Source organism: Paramisgurnus dabryanus, chromosome 3 (assembly GCF_030506205.2).
Source record: "Paramisgurnus dabryanus chromosome 3, PD_genome_1.1, whole genome shotgun sequence".
NCBI lineage: Eukaryota > Metazoa > Chordata > Actinopteri > Cypriniformes > Cobitidae > Paramisgurnus > Paramisgurnus dabryanus.
In genome coordinates, this window is record NC_133339.1 from 45,736,181 (window position 1) to 45,753,509 (window position 17,329).

The 17,329-nt window shown below is 39.7% G+C and overlaps 1 protein-coding gene across 1 annotated transcript in view; it reads right to left on the bottom strand.

Annotated features, from left to right (window-relative positions):
* xylt2 (xylosyltransferase II) overlaps nucleotides 1–15,773 on the bottom strand; it is a 33,467-nt gene extending 17,694 nt beyond the window's left edge. Inside the window, exons 1-3 of the mRNA XM_065292471.2 lie at nucleotides 15,608–15,773; nucleotides 3,172–3,694; nucleotides 2,886–3,061 (exon numbers count right to left, since the gene is read on the bottom strand). Of these exons, the coding sequence (XP_065148543.2) occupies nucleotides 2,886–3,061; nucleotides 3,172–3,694; nucleotides 15,608–15,739 (831 nt within the window). The 5' untranslated portion in view covers nucleotides 15,740–15,773. The remainder of the gene's footprint in view (nucleotides 1–2,885; nucleotides 3,062–3,171; nucleotides 3,695–15,607) is intronic.
* Nucleotides 15,774–17,329: the final 1,556 nt, after the last annotated feature.

Below are 17,329 nucleotides of genomic sequence, written 5' to 3' on the forward strand. Positions count from 1 at the left end.
AGTGGTCTCTACATTTTTTTCCACGGCTGTATATTGTGCCATATAAATAATGACTATAATATTTTTAAGTTCTAACTACAATATTGCAGTGGATCTGTGATTCTGAAGAAGTTCCAGATTTCAAAATGTGCTTCTCAGCTAAATGGGACTTCTTGTCAATAATTTAGTTTCGCTCTAAGAGTGTTTTCAGACCTGTAGATCGATTGCTTTGTTCCGAAACCTGGGGTTAAATGACTTCAAATGTTCGATTCGCATTCACAAGGCAATATTTCCAAACGAACCAGACTTTGTTAATACAAGTCACATGCGAGTAAACTCTCCTTTAATGGGTCAGAGGGCATCGGCCAGGGTTTCCCGCAGAAAATTTGTTAGTTAAGGTGGTAGGGTTGAGCGAGTGGGCGGGGCAGAGGGGCGTGACAATCAAAGGGGCGCCCCGTATGCGTCATGATAAAAATAAAAATATTTGTATTTAAAACACTCAAATAAAACTTAATTTTGAAGAAACTATGACAGAAAATTAACACATACTAGATTATGAATGAATTAAATGTTTTTAACAGATACCTCTAATGGGAATAGCAGCGTGATGAAGTGAAACTAAAGGGTTAATAAACACAAACTAAAGCAGATGTTGTAGAACGTCAGGCAAACAATGATAGATGGCGCAAAAATGGTGAAAAACTGATTATTTCCCACTATTAATTACATTATCTTAAAGGAGTGTAACTACTGTAGCATGTAAATAATGCACATAAATAAAGTGAACAAGAGCGCTCATAATCAACAGGCACGTGAAACCTTAGCAGGTTGCTCAAACAACAAAATCACCAGCTAACTTACTTTAAATTTGCAACTATAGACTAATACAATAACAGGCTTAAATAAACCCAAAACATAAGTCAACTTACAGTTCTTGCGGACACACGTTTTATCAACTGGCTATGCTCCAGACATGACGGACCACGTCTTTATCTCATTTCGGCCGTGTGGCGCAGCGTGCACGCTCGCGGTGTGAAGCATGTGCGCGCTATTCTCCGAGATGCACTTGACAGCCTTTTGTGCAGCTAATTTTTACGCGGTAGGGCTTCAAAGCTTAGGCGGGCCGCCTGAACTGAAATGTGCTGCGGGAAACCCTGTCGGCTTTTTTTCCCAGATTCTGCTCAAATTTTTCCTTCAGAATTGACAGACAGCAGCTTTGCGGGATTATTGTGTGGCTTTTTTGGTAACTGCGGTTATATTACTTCATTTTTGTGATCAGTAATCAAAACTTAGACGGGACAACATTCTTATCATTTACCTATCCAACTGTTTCTTGATGTAAATGTGTGCGCCGCCATCTTTGAGCTTTCCGGTTTATGACTTCCGGTGAGTCAGACTACCATTAGCTTTAGTATTGCGAAGAACACAAGTGTGCCGTTTTGACTGTCTGTTTAATGTTTATTATGAAATCCAAGAAGACCGACATCATTTGTGCAGTTAGGGGTTGCCATAATAGCTGATACAAACGCAGTAAATCTCTACAAAACATTTGCTGATTTATTTATTCTGCTACTATATATTATTACAAAAATGCGATTACAGTACAGAATATATACGACATAATCTGCTTAGTTAATGTTTATAATAGTTCGTAATGTGTTTGAGCTTTGTTATGTTTTAAATGAAAAAGCGAATACTTTAAAAAGTAAGCAAATAATTTCATAAGCTCATTTCTACACCTGCGTAAGAAGTGATATAATAATATTATCATAAAACAAAAACAATACTCAATACATGGAGTAGTTTAATATGTTTATTATGGTTTTTTTAAATCCATGTACAAACACTTGACTGACTCATTGTAAAGATACTGGTATGTCTTTGTGCTTTTATATTTGCGCATTGAAGACCCATCACCTCCGATCAACAACACGAAATGATTGAATATATTATCTTCATACATCAAGCCACTTCTTAATTTCATCCTCACATTGGTTCATACATGGCAGGTGTAGTAAATATTAACTGTTTAAATCATGTTTTATGCGTGCTCCCACTACACTCTTTTCTACCGGCTTGCTATTGAAACGGAAGTCTTGGTATTTCCTTGGAATCACTAGTCACATTACTTACTTCCACGTTCGAGAAACAGGTGGATTGTGGAGAAGAGCAATTAGAAGAAGTTTTATAAGGAACAGGTGCACTTTGGTTTTGAATGGTGTTGATGTTCTCACAAGAATTCATCACCAAAAAGCTGGTATGTTCATGGTTAAAAAAGCAATATGATGGCCTGTTGCTTGGTCCGTTTGGTCGGATTGCGTTCACACGTATACCGAACAGCTCCAGAGAACGTTCGCAATCAGGCGCTTGTTTTTGTGCAGATCCGAGCATGATTGCTTTGTTTACGTATGCCTAAATGAACTAAACCATGGGAGAAAACGCACCAGGTTCTGAAACAAAGGCTCATGTCTGAAAACACCCTAAGAGACTACACTAGATCAGGAACATTTAATAACTAAAAAAGAAACTGTGAAAATTGAACAGGGTGTAACAAAAACATTCTTTAAGTAACAAAGGGTGTTAAACAAGCTCTGTTAGTTCCCAGCCCTCCACAAACACCTTGGTTGTCCACGTGTGAGCAAAGTGCCATCAAGTTCTTTTCTTAAGCAGTTTGTTATAATCCTATATTTTTGTGGTTATTGTACAGGACAGTTCAGTTTAGAGAGGGAGACTGCAACAGGATCTACAAAAAACACCTTGAGTTGGAAGTCACTCGGGTGTTTGAGATCCAGATGAGGACCAAAATGCATTTGATGTCATAGTTCAGTTTGTTTGGTTGGCGGTGGAGTATAGTTTTGTTGTGGAAAATGCTATTAACAATAACAACCTGTTGGGTTCAAACTTACCTTGTCTACGTGGATGTAGTAAAAGTGGTCCTTGTGATAAATTGCTTTGAGCAGACGCGTTAGCTGTCGGACCGCTCGCCCATGAACCACCAGCACAAAAACTACCCTGACCGGGTTTTCAACCTTGGAGAGGTCAGTGTCTGTGAAATCCAAATGCTGGACTGCACTGGAGATTACTAAAGAGGGACAGGATGACAAAATACACTGTGACTAAACTGGCATCAGCTTTTAAATACAATTACATGCAAATTTGATGAACATTGGATTGTTAAAAGACTTCCTTTACCATGCTGTGGACAAAACTGAGGCAAAACCTGTGGCATCAGTTGTCCTGCTTGGTGCTGGCACACAATGTTGGCGATCTCTTGTCTACACTGCCGTGAACCTGCACGGTGGAGGGCAGACAGGGCATCTTTGCCTGAGATCTCACATTTGGGCACAAAGTCACTATTTGGAACTTGAGGGGCACCTTCGACGCTGCCCGGTTCTCCTGGTGCCACCAGATGGATTTTGGCCATTTCTCCTGCACGCGTCTCACTGAAGTTACGGCTGCTCGAGGGATCGTAGTGCAGTACCTTCTCAATCACCCCTCCATCATCTGGCCTGTCGACACTCTTGTCTTTTAAAGGGGATTTGTTTTTTCTTCTAGACCACTTTCTGATGATGCCGGTCACAGCGGGGCGATCCAGGCCCCCCCTCCACGGGTCATTGTTGGCCCCAGACAGGGCGTTTTGCCTCTCGAAGGGGGCCGGGTCCATCTTCTGGTCCTGCCCATTGTGGTCAGGCAACTTGGACCGCCTGTGTTTCCGCTAGGAAAGAGAAAGCAAAAAAATTTGACGTATGATACCAAATACCTCCACAATCACCACAAAAGATAAAGGTTCAAGGCTGATTCTCGATGACGTTGTGGGGAGCCCATGGGCTCGTGTTTGCTTTGTTCCTCATTTTTGTTGTATGTTCAGCATCTGTCTGAGCTATTTTTAGTAGAGCCACCTAGTTTAGTAGCGGGAATCTGGCAGAAGGAATGATTCATAATGAAAAATGTGAATTACAGAAGCAGGTTGGTGTGGATAAACACAGAAACAGACATTGTGCCATAATCATATAGCACATATGGCCTTTATAGGGGTTTAAGAAAAATTATCTGTGAAAATTCTGTACTATAAACAATACAAAAATGCACCGATCAAACCAAAATCCATACATTTACATCATTAAAAAAAGTCTAAGGTAGCGTGCACACCAAAGCGTGCACACCAAAGCGTTAACACCGTCGGCCGGCGTATGTTTTCCATGAAGTGCAGCGCTTGTTTTTTCCACGCTCAGCGTCAATGTCACTTTTCACTCGGCTGTCCAATCATAGTGGAGGAGGGGCGAGACAAATATCACAATAACCAACCGACGCATTGTTCAATGACTGATAAACAAAGTCTACAAAAGTATCATAGCAACCAAAACACTCAGCTAAAAAAGCTGGCAAGCACCTACAGTCAGCGTCCGCCTGATGTTTTCAGCCACGTTTAAACGGAACTTAGGGAGACTCCAACAACAACAAACCCAAACCTACCCTAAACAACTCAATCCTACTGTACGTTCTGAGCAATCCTGGATGTTTCTGAAAACATGGCAGCACACCACATCATGATTAGGGATGGGTATCATTTGGGTTTTTTCCCGATACTGGTGCCAAATCGATACTTTGAAAAAGAGAGCCACAAAACGACAACTGAGTAATTATTGTAAACGTGACTATGCATAATAGTGCAAATCACAGATGCGATCGGAGTAACACCATGCTGTCTTCTTGCACTATAGAGGGCAACATTTTTCAGTCGGCAGTGAAATCTGCATTCCGACTCAGTCCAGTACCATACCAGTCATATAGGCTTTCGGTTAAGGTGGCCATTCGTGCCAGGTCCGCTGGACACGTTCCAAACTGATTTTCGGGTGCGTTCTCCGGAAGTCGGGGTTGGTCGACCGCATACACCATCAAGGTTTAATATTTCGGGTTTAATTTCAGAAAAGCAACCATTACATTTCAAGGTAAGAATGAAACTTCAATGATTGTAGGTCTTAGAAAATAAAGATTTATTTCTTTTAATTATTTTACCTGAAATGTGAGAACCTCGATGACGTATGCAGTCGAATAGGGATGTTCATATCAGTTAATTTTCCCATCCGACAACCGCAGCTTATGAACCGAACATTAACCGTTAACTTATAAGATTTTAATATTGAGTTGTCATTGAGTAAAAATACAGTTGACGGTTGACTGTGACCTGGTAAAAACAAAACATTTCATTTGAATGTGCAAACAGCAGCGACAAATCAACAACAGGAACAGGATTCATGCATTATCAGATATTCACGCAACATTACCTTATCAAAGAGCACGCGATCACTCCAGAGGATTAATATCCAAAAAGGGGGAAATTGTCTCTTTTTCATCTATCACAGTGGTCATTTCTAAAAAAGGACACTTTTCAAAAAGTTTAGCTTTTGCGTCGTCTTTCTCTGTTTGTGCAAAAAGAGAGATGTTTATGGTCAGGGTCAGAGGCCATCAGCGAAGGTCTGTTCGGATGTGCGCGAGACGGACCGCGACATCTTGCGAGGACACGCACACGTCTCCGTTCAGCTTCCAAACACGCACACAAATGATTTCTCATACAAATGATTACTTTATCAGACCGTCAGGGCAGCAATAATTTGTGTCATTTACATGACATTCACAAATTAAAGATGGAAAATTGGCGAAATGTCTGTCGGCTCATGAAGACACTCACCGTGGGTTAACAAATATTTTTTTCTTTTAACTGATAATGTTAATCGGTCATAAATTCTTACCTTCGGTTAACGGTTAAACGGTCAATGTGAACATCCCTACAGTCGAGCAACGCGACTGCCGGAGAACGACTCAGAAATCCTGTTCGGGACGTGTCCGGCGGAACTGGCACGAATGGCCACCCTAGTTTCAGTACCCAACCCTAATCATGATTCAACATTTAATGCAAGGCTGCATTTTAATCAATGGCAAGCATTTACCATTAAACTCAACACAGCTTGGTTTCCAGAATTCAATCTAGGTTTGGACCTGGGCATCTTTCCCAAAACTGAAGCTGCTTGAAGCTTCTATTAAAGAGGACTTCCTGTTTTGCTAATGAAGCTCTCTCAAGCCCAAAAGTAAAATTAGCTTGATGTCTATTGTGTATTGAGTATTTCTGCAGAGGTGGAGTATATAAAGAAGGCATCGTAACTTATAAAAAGCCTTGGAAGTGGTCAATTTGGAACGCTCTATGTAGCCAACAATTTATCACAAATGGGAGCCTCGGCTGCCAATGATTCAGTACAAGCGCCGCATTTATACAGAACATTTGTATACGCAGCACACACACATTGGCATACAAGTCTGAATTGATGCTAAGAACAGAAAAAGCTTCAAAAATATATGTCTTGGCCTGTGGCAGAACAAAAACAGCTAACCACAACACTGGCATGCCAGAGGGAGAGGACCAATAACAGAAGCATTCCCAGAAATTCCTGTTGTACACACAAACAATCTGCCACACGTCTTCAGTCCACAAAAACACAACTTGTGGGAATAGGAGGCTTACTGAGCAACCAGCAGCCTGATGAAGCACCATTGAGTTGAAGCAAAACTACTCTGTTCTGAAATCTTGTGAGCTCCCTATGTAGGCAGCAGTTTAACCCTTTAAGAGTTTCCTTACAATCCTGTCCAAAAGTGTATTTAGACAGGACTTGCATAAGTCACATGGCATGCAGCAATTCGTTCTTAAGTCTTCTCTAGACAAAGTCCTGCAAGATCAATGGCTTCTTTCATCAAACTGAGACAGTTCAAAGCGATCTGCGCTGTAGTGAGAAATATTTCGCACATCTCTAGTGTATCTATGGGTTAGGGCAGTGCTTCCCAATGAGGGTTTCATCCAATAGATATTTGCTACCGAAATTAAAGATTTTTCGGATCCATCTGTGCAGTGCTGCAAAATATTTACAACTGTACAGCACCTCTAGACACAGTATTGTGAAACAGACAGACGCATAGAGCTGTGCTATTCCTATGAGGGACAATTAGGAAAGGAAATGCAAGAAAGCATTCAAGCAAGCATGTGCAATATACAACACCAGAGCTCCTCAGGTTTGCAGGTAACACAACATATTTTAGAGACTTTTCTGGTGATATCAAATTAACCAGCATTGTGACTATGCGTTGATAATGCATAATCTCTTTTGTATGGAGTCTGGACTGTGAATTTTCGAAAAGGGCGAGTATTTTTATAATCATTTTAAAATGCAGACAAATTTGGGATGATATACTTTTAATTTATTTAGCTGGAAGATTTTTGTTTTTACGGTGCATGCGAAACAGGCTTTCACGCATGATTGTTAAAAAATATATATACTATGTTTAGTTTTTAATATCACAAGTGGAAAAGTGGTATTGCAACGCTATATTTTGCAGATTTTTTTACGTGAGGGAAGAACCACTTGCCACAAAACAAAGATTAACAAAAGCGAAAACAGTGAACCGCAGCTAAAAACTACATCAACCTTCTTTTATCTTATATAGTAGGGTTGGGTAAAATATATTGATTCTCCGATTTTAATTGACTTACAATTTAACAAAACAATAACAATTTGGGAAATCCTGAATCGATTTGTTATGTGCGCACCTCACTTCAGACAGGATTTGCGCCCGGGAAGTGGCATCACAAGGCATCAGACAGCGCGCAAAAACTGGGTTTAAGTTTCCTTGAACGGACATATTATTTCAAAATGTTGTGAATATCCTCATAAATGTCGTCTGTTGTGTGAATGTAAACAATTCAGAAAAAAATGTCTAATTATTATTGGTCTGAGGCGAAATTGAATCAAAACCATACAAAAAAAAAATAAAATTGGTTTGGTTGCAATATCCAGGTCTTTTACAGGGGTGCAAATTTATCAGGGTGTTACAGACATTTATTATAATACTTATTATAAGTGTTACAGAAATATATATTTCATATTATTCAGCACACATAAAGAAATAATCCATGGTCTGTTCTTTTCAAAGTAACAGTATCTTATCAGCTCGAATACAGTATGTTTATGTTAAAATGTACATTATTTACATGTACATTCTATATAATCCAAACCAAATGTCTGTGTAGCCAGGGTTGCCAGATTCGCGTATCAAAACCAGCCCAATGGACATACAAAACTAGCCCAAAAGCATCCCGATGAGTATTTAGAGCTGAAATACCACTAACTGTGCATGTGCATTCAGACCGCCACCGGCGAGAGCGTCAAAGTGGCCGGAAGTCATTCATTTTCAATGAGAGCCGGCGGCGAGCTCCGGCGAGAAATCAGCTCAACTTTATGGTAATGAGATATGACGCGGTTCGGCGGCAACCAATCGGAAGGCAGAAATGTTCACCGGCAACCAATCGGAAGGCGGAAACCTCTGCCTGAGAGGAGTTCAGAGAATGCATTCGAGCATCAGAGTGTCCACTACAACTTTTCTTTAGTGTCGTTGTCAGCTTTTATTGACGCTCTCGCCAGTGGCGGTCTGAATGCACAGTAACTAATAAACAAAATCCTTTCAACTTTAACCCGCAGAAAAATATCAACTCATTTTAAATGTAGCCCAAATCTGAAGTCCGCAAAAAAGGAGAGGATTTGGCAACGCAGCGCACAGTGTCTCCCGTCGAGTTCACGGTTTATCTCTGGATAAATGTACAAAGTCAGAGTTGAGTTGGAGAAAGTTAATATGTTTTTAGATATAGGCAAAGAAAATGCACTTTTGGAAAGGCACAACGCTATTTTATTGCTTTATGTAATGTTATGAAAGATATGAACATTGCAGAATACAACGCGTGACCCCATTATCTTAGCTTGTTTCTGTTACAGAAATCATCTGATATGTAAATAACAATGTAAATATAAGATGTGAACTGAACAACAATTCTTCTGCGCGTGTGCACAAGATATTTTTTGCATCCGATTGAGAAAATACTATGAGTTGAGTATGCACGCTCAAGCTGCACTGACTGCTTAAAAAGCAAAATTTACTATAAATTGTAAATTATACCATGGTCTCTTTAAATACTTGATTCTGATTGGCTGGAAGGTGTGCATCAAAACCGTTTAATGCACAGGTAGTTCCAGTCAGTTTGATTACAGTTAGAAATTAATCCGCTACTATAAACATTGGTAACCAATAATAATAATAATAATTAGTTACATTTATATAGCGCTTTTCCAGTGCTCAAAGCGCTTTACATATGAATGGGGGAATCTCCTCAACCACCACCAATGTGCAGCATCCACCTGGATGATGCGACGGCAGCCATATTGCGCCAGAACGCCCACCACACACCAGCTTATTAGTGGAGAGGAGACAGAGTGATATAGCCAATTAGTATGAGGATTGATTAGTAGGCCAATGGGCAAGTTTGGCCAGGATGCCGGGGCACACCCCTACTCTTTTTCGAAGGACATCCTGGGATTTTTAATGACCACAGAGAGTCAGGACCTCGGTTTAACGTCTCATCCGAAGGACGAGTTACACTTGCAGAGAGAGCGAGAGAGACAGAGCGAGCGAGAGAGAGAGAGACGTAAGTGCGTCTCTCTATAAAGTGCGCCGGTTTTATTTCACACTTTACATAAATAAATAAATGACATGATTAGTTCAAATAAAGATTGCCTTGTCACTGTCAGTTTTGCTTGTCATTCATAAATTATTTTAATAAATCAATTAAAGAATCATTGAGTTAGCTATATGCTTAAGCAGAGGCGTATCCAGCATTAAAGGACATTCGGGGCTTAGCCCAGACTAGGGTTGGGCGATGTCGACCAATTTGGCATCGTACGATGTTTAATGTGAAACATCGCGATGGACGATGGCATCGTCGTCGGTGGGCGGGGCGTAAATAATTAATTTATAACGAATTAATTAATTGTATCGTTTCCACTACCTGACCCGCATGATCTTTGTTTTAACCAAACCCATAACCATAAATAAAGATAAGTTACACACAAATTAACACCTGTCAATCACTTTTCCGCGGGACTCTGGCATGAAGTAGGCAGCACAGTGATCTGCGTCGTTAAAATGGCGTCGCCGTCGACAAACTTGGTCGTTAAAAAAGGTACAAATTCACCTATCTGGCAGTACTTTGGCTTTAGACCAAATGAAAGAGGACAGCCACGAGACACGTCTGAAGTGGTGTGCAGGATTTGCGGTCAAGTTATCCGCGCAAAAGATGCGCAGACGACAAATTTACATGACCATTTGCGTGTGCACCATCCCGCAGAATACAGTTCATTGCCAGTGTCATCATCACGCACAACTGAACTTCGCAGGAACCAACCAACCCTATCTGAGGCTTTCGCTAAAGTTACTAAGTACAAGCGTGACAGCGAAAGATGGAAGCAGTGTACTGATGCTGTGACCCGCTACCTAGCAAAAGAAATGGTTTCTTTTAATACGGTAGAGAAGAGCGCGTTTAAGGCCATGCTGCAAATATTTGACAAGCAGTATGAGCTGCCAGGTCGGAGATTCTTCTCGAAGACCGCAGTCCCAAAGTTGTACAACGACATCAGAGCAAATATTTTAGCAGAGCTGGATGATGTGGAATATTTGGCACTGACAACTGACATGTGGTCCAGCTGCAACATGATGCCTTACATGTCAGTGACCGCACATTATGTCAGCAAAGAGTGGACACTAAAATCGAAATGCCTACAAACAAGCTTCATGCCAGAAAGCCATACAGCCGACAACCTGGAAGAGGCATTGCAGGAAAGTGTACACGAATGGAAAATAGAAGAAAATAAAATTTCCTGCATAACTACTGATAATGGGGCAAACGTTGTTGCTGCCATCAGACAGTTAAAATGGCCTTGGTTAAGTTGCTTTGGCCACAATCTGAACATTGCTATAAACAACTCACTCAAGAAGCAGCAAGCCAGCACTGATCGGGCTTTCGGGGTTTGCCGGGCAGTCAACACTGCTTTTTCCCACAGCTGGTGGAGGAGACAAGAGCTAAGCAAAGCACAAGAGGAGCTAAAACTCCCTCATCACTCCTTGATCACGGTAATCTTTAAAAATCTTTAATAAGTTTTCAATTAAACCATAAATGTGCATACAAAAATGCAAGCATGCGATCAGACAGACGCACAATCCACGTATCATTCGTTCAATTAATGTATAATTAATAATTATCATAATTTCGTTACAAAACTAAAACAAAAAACAACGATTTGACATTGGTATTTTCGATTCTATGCATAAATTATTATCATATCAATATATTAGGACTACCAATATCAAACTCATTCCGTAACCATTATTCTTATTACCATTTTTAATTTGTGCATAGAAATGAAATTATGAATATCAAGTCGTTGTTTGTTTTTCGTTTGGGTTTCGTAAACAAGTTTCTTAATTGAAAATTAAGAAAACGAATGATGCACGGATTTTACATAGCCTATAACTTATATTTTAAGCTGATTAGATGTTGTGTGCTCACCACATTGAAGGCGATGTACCTTTTTTGTCAGCCTGGTTAGCAAAACGATCTTAAAAGCTGGACGAATAGCATATATATTTTTTTCGGACAGGACTGTGCAACACGATGGGGCTCCAAACAGCGAATGGTGGAGAGAATTCTGGAGCAGGTTCAAGCCATCAAACGAGTGTTTGCTCAGGATAAAAGCCGCCGCCCGCTCCCGCAACTTACATGGCAGGACATAAGTGTTCTGGAAGCAGTTAATAGTGGATTGAAGCCAGTGGCAGAGTTTACAGATATTCTTTCTGGAGAAAACTATGTCACGGTTTCCTCACTTTTGCCGATGTTGGCACACCTGGAAAGTGTGCTGGAGAGCTCGGAGCAAGATGCGAAACTTACAGCCGACCTGAAGCGTGTCATCTTGGAGCAGATGGAAAGCAAATATAGCAATGATGCCACCCTGAGTATGATGCGCAAAGCTGCCTTGCTTGACCCCAGATACAGAGGGGATCACATGAAACCACCTGAGCTAAGTGCCACAAAAACTGAACTGGTTGCAGAAATGGCGGCAGCAGCAGCAACACGCGCAAGCCCATCATCCGGCCCCGCACGAGAAAGAGAAGAGGCAGAGGAATCAGGTGCTGGCACCGCGCCTAAGAAGAAAAAGGGACTGGGCAGCCTTCTTGGTAAAAGAGCAGCTACAGCAGTGCTCACCGCTGATCAAAAGAGTGAAGCTGAGATGTCACTGTATCTACAGGAAATGGTTATTGACGGAGAAGAAGACCCACTAACTTGGTGGAAAGCTAACCAAGGACGGTTTCCTCTTATGGCCAACATCGCTCGTAAATATTTGTGCATATGTGCTACCAGTGCTCCATCTGAACGTGTGTTCAGCACAGCGGGTAATGTTGTTACTCCACTTCGCAGCTTATTAAAGCCAGAAAAGGTGAACATGTTAGTATTTCTGGCCAGAAACCTTGATATTTAAAGTTGTTTTTTTTATGTCCCAACCTCTGTTCGTCATGGTAAAACCATGAAAAAGCAGATTTTTTTTCTGCTGTTTTTGTATGCCTCATTTAGTTATTATGTAAACGAACTAGTTCGTTTAATTCGTTTGGCGTTTACTGTATAAAGTGTGTACTCTTTTGAATATAAGTTGACTGTGAACAACTTACTTGTTATTTCCTCATAAGTATACAAAAATAAAGACGCGGAAATTGAAAGCATGCATTAAGTGTGTGTTTTCGCGAGCGGGATGCTGCGAGAGGCTGCAGTGTTTTTATTTTGGGGGGGTGGGCGGGGTATCGCGATGCCGACTCTGCATCGTCATGTCTATCGGCCATCGGCGATGGACGATGCCATCGTCTATCGGTCCAACCCTAGCCCAGACCATATTAAATACAGGGATCACTCAAAGAGTGTATAAAGTGTATAATAAGAATATTTACGTGATCTGCAGCATATAAAAGTGTACTCACCTAATCGCGGCGGGTCGCAGGAGTATTATTTCATAAGAACTTTTCTCTCAAGTAGATTTTTGCACGTGAGTTTTACTCCGCCATGACCTGAATGAGCTGATGATGTCACATAACCGCCAAAATTAGATTATTAAACTGCTGCGCCGAAGGAATAACGTTCAAGTGATGAATAAACCTACAATACTGTTTACCTACTGTATAACCATCTTATTTATGCACCATACAGAACGTCTAAAAGTAAATATAAACGTATTGCTGCTGGAGACTTGCCATTGGCTGTTGTAATTGAATAAATAATGAGGTCAGTGTAAGAAAAGATTACAGGGGCTAATTTGGGGATGTTTTTATAAATATTATTTTGTTTCATGGTATTATGTTTTATATTATTACGTTTAATGTAATAATGCGTTAAATTATCTGATTTAAATATTAAAGATACTTTTTTCAAGTTACCGTTTTGTAGATCAGTGGTTCCATTCCGATAGCTAAATAGTGCTTTCGTTAGCTCCTCCCCTACCTGTTGCATATTCAAAAGAGTGGCAGAAACGGAGTAGCCCATAGGCTACCGACAGCAAAGAAACGTATTCTATAGGCTAGATTTTTTTAAGACCTAGCCCTATGTCTATTTCTGACAGACTGTATGCAGTAAAGCCAAAGCACAATGAAAAAATACAACATGATTTAAAAGGTTTACATAGGCCATTGTCCGGTTTCATATTTGTCAATCACCTTTTCAAAATACATTCGGGGCTCAAGCCCCGGGAAAATTCCCTGGCTTAAGCAACGAGGGGATAGACAGCCACAGGTAACTCGCTCACGCATCTCTCTCTCTCTCTCTCTCTCTCTCTCTCTCTCTCTCTCTCTCCCTCGGGTCCTTTCAGTTCTCTCTGTCTCACTCTTTTAATAATGAATTTAATTAAATGTGATAATTCATTAAAATAAAAGCAATACAATGGCACTACTTTATTTTAAGCGGACGGAGTGCGAGCCTTAACTTAAGAAAATGACCGTCATTTTTACCCGTCTGTTAAAAAATTACACTGTAAACATTAATTACAGCTTTACGCTACGCGTCGGGTGGTTCTTCGCCTCTACGTCGTGCATTAAAACCCTTTAATGCATGGCTAGCCGTGGATTATCCCTTACATATAACCCGCCAAACTGATCAGTGATTCGTTACCACAACAGCTGTAAAAGTTTTTCATAATTTCATTCACTGCTACCCTGTCACAGACCCCCCTCACCCCTCATTTTCAAAAACTGATCAGATCTAGACGAATCACAAAAATTTACTATTTGGATCCAAAACGGCGAATTTCACTGAAAGGTGACAAGTGTGCACCCTTGCTTTTAGGAAGGCCAAGCAAGATGGGTTTAGTTTTTAGGGCAGAATACATAGTGTCTCTTAGACATGGCAATAACACTACAAAAGCACTAAAACTGTATTTCTTTTTAATACATGGTGTGTAGTCCCAATTAGCCCGTTGTCGTAGTTCTTGAAAAGTGTTTTCGGTTTTTGGAGTGAACTTTGAGCTTTGTCTTTTTAATGCTCAAGCATCGGCACAATATGTAAAATAAAAAATGTGAGAAAACATAATAGGACCCCTTTAACTAATAAAGAAACAATTCACCCTTTGATTTTGCTTAAGGCTTCATACATTCACAGATTAGGAATCAATTCAATGTTGGTGACAAGCTGCAAGCTCCCGTTATGTCAAGAGCAGGAATTCAGACACGACAGCACATTCCTGATACTCGCTGAAACTCGTAACCTTTTCCAAATGTTAATAAATATTCACATTATTGTAAGTGTGCCCTTAAGCAGCAGACAGTTATTCATTTACCTATTAGACATTCAGCTAGGCTTTTATCCAATGCATCTACACTTAGTGTCTGAGTAACCTGAGGTTAAGTAATCAAGGGCTCAATGATGATAGTTATTGAGTCAACCCTGCTGGGTTTATAAATCATTTTTTATAGTCAGCCGAGCTCACATGTGTGTTTTTTTAACTGACAGCAAAGCAATTCATGTCTAATGCAACACTGGTAAAAAAATTTTTGACTTTCTAACCATCAGTATAAGCCCTGGTAAGGGCTATAGATACAGATCTGATCTCATTGGTTGAGTTGCCTACCTAGACAGTTGTTTGCCAACTCACCATGTCAGGTGTTGAGACTGCGATGTCAAAAATGCTGTTTTTTTTTAAAGCTCTGTTTAGGCGACGCACTATGCTGTCCGCTACGCTGCCAAAACTGCTGTCTATGCGCCTGGTTTTAAAAGTACTATGCAAAAATGTTGTCTCGGAAGGCAGCTGACTGGGTTTTGAAACAAAGATAACTAAAATGTTGTCTAGGTAAATAGCTCACTAGGATTTGACACTCTACAATTGCTGTCTATCGTTACGTAAAAACAGATCAGTAAGTTTTGACACAGCTGTTAGTGAAGTCAGTCAAGTCATTTAAAATCCGACGCCGGTCAAAACAAATCATTCATCTCCACAGCATCTGATAATCACAACAGTAAATGTTTAACGTTTTTTATAACACTATCATGCGCCATGACATTTATAATAATTCGGTGAACACTGTTTACATTCGCTATTACTACAAAAACAGTTCAACTAACGAGACTGACTGACGGCTTTAGCTTAGCTTAGCATGCTATCCTGAAGCTTCAATCGAACGGCAAATCTGAGACACGGTGACAGTCCTCTCCTCAGTAAACAGCACTTACCTCAGCCTCTCCTTCCTCCAAACTCCGCAGACTCCATACCACCAGGCCCTGGATCAGCAAGATCGTTAAACCAGCCGCGATTGGGAGTTTATACCGTCTGATAAGCTTCTGCACACGGGTGCTCGCGACCATTTTTCCTCATCCCGTGAATCGTATTTGGCAGCGAGTCGTGTCAGCCGCGAATGATACGGTGGTGAGAGTCGACTCACTGAGTCCTACTACGAACCGTCACGATCAATGCCCTTTGAACGTGAATCTGGCTAGTGGAGATACAGCTACGGCCAAATCTCGCGAGATTTTGGGTTTGGGTTATGTTTGGGAGAAGGATTAGGGCGAAAAACAGCGGTTCTGCCTATATATGATATACATACGGCCTACATTCGGTGAAATGTTGTGTTTAGGAACTTTGGCGGTAGAATTAGGCTGAAAAACAGCGCTCATCTGGCGAGATTTGGTCGTATCCCTTCTAGCCACATCCCTGTTGAAATAGGTTTGTGATTCAGAGTCGTTAGCCATAGGAATCTATTTCGACTGAATCAGGGCAATATGAATTCACGTCTAGAGATTAAATAAACGTGGCCAAGCTATGAAAACATCAATAAATAACAAGTACAACGTTAAATACAACTAAATGACTAAAAGTGTAAAAAATAATAACTTAAAGGCAAAATATCATATTTTATAGAATTATTAGTGACGTTTTTGATAATATTCATGAAATTAACCTCTTTTTTAATGTGTGGGGGTGAAAGGTGATGTGCACGTTCAAATACATTTTACTTTGTCATTCTTTTTAAAGTAAACTCTTTAAAGTTTTCACTGAGGTGTCTGAAGTTGTGAATATAAAAAAAAAAATTATAGCAGTTTAAGTTTATTTAAAAAAAATGATGCACTAAAGTATATATTTTTTATTTAAAACAATAAAAATGAAACTGTTTTACTTATGTATTAAAATCTGTATTAATTGAATATATAATTACAGGGTGAGTGACATTTAACAAACTGACTGCCAATACTAAATTTCCCTCATCAAATGGCCTTAAGAATTTTAAAACTACATTCGTAGAGCTTTCCAATTATATATAATTTGTCAAGATTTTTGAAGCTTTATAATAAGATATTAAAATAAGGAATATATAATAATTTCAGGGTGAGTGACATTTAATAAACTGACTGTCAACATTAAATTTCTATCATCAAATAGCCATGAAATATGAAAATTACATTCTTAGAGCTTTGCAATGATATATGGTTTGTCAAGATTATTTCAGGTTTATAGGATATCTTATACCAACAGGTAATTTTATTTCATGGGTTTCAAAGAATATGTTTATTATTATTAGAGAGATTAATTTCTAAAATAAATGATATATTTATTAAAAAAATATAAGTGTTTCTATAAGTGCTAATTATTTAAACATTTTGTCATGAAATTACGATGAATGATTGAATGCTGTTTTGGAGAACAAACTAGACATATTACGTTAATAATATAATTTAATTGATAGTAAGCCAAATAAATCTATTATTGTTTCACTCTGCAAACGAGTCTGAATCACTGATCTATATCAGTGGTCTAAATTACTTCCCTCCAATACATAAGAAACTTCTAACTAGTGATTAATTTCACGAGGAAATGCTTCTTGCAACTGTTAAAGCGAAAGACAGAACTGGAATGGATTTTTATGAACAGAACACATTTCAAGAGATTTAATTTTGTCA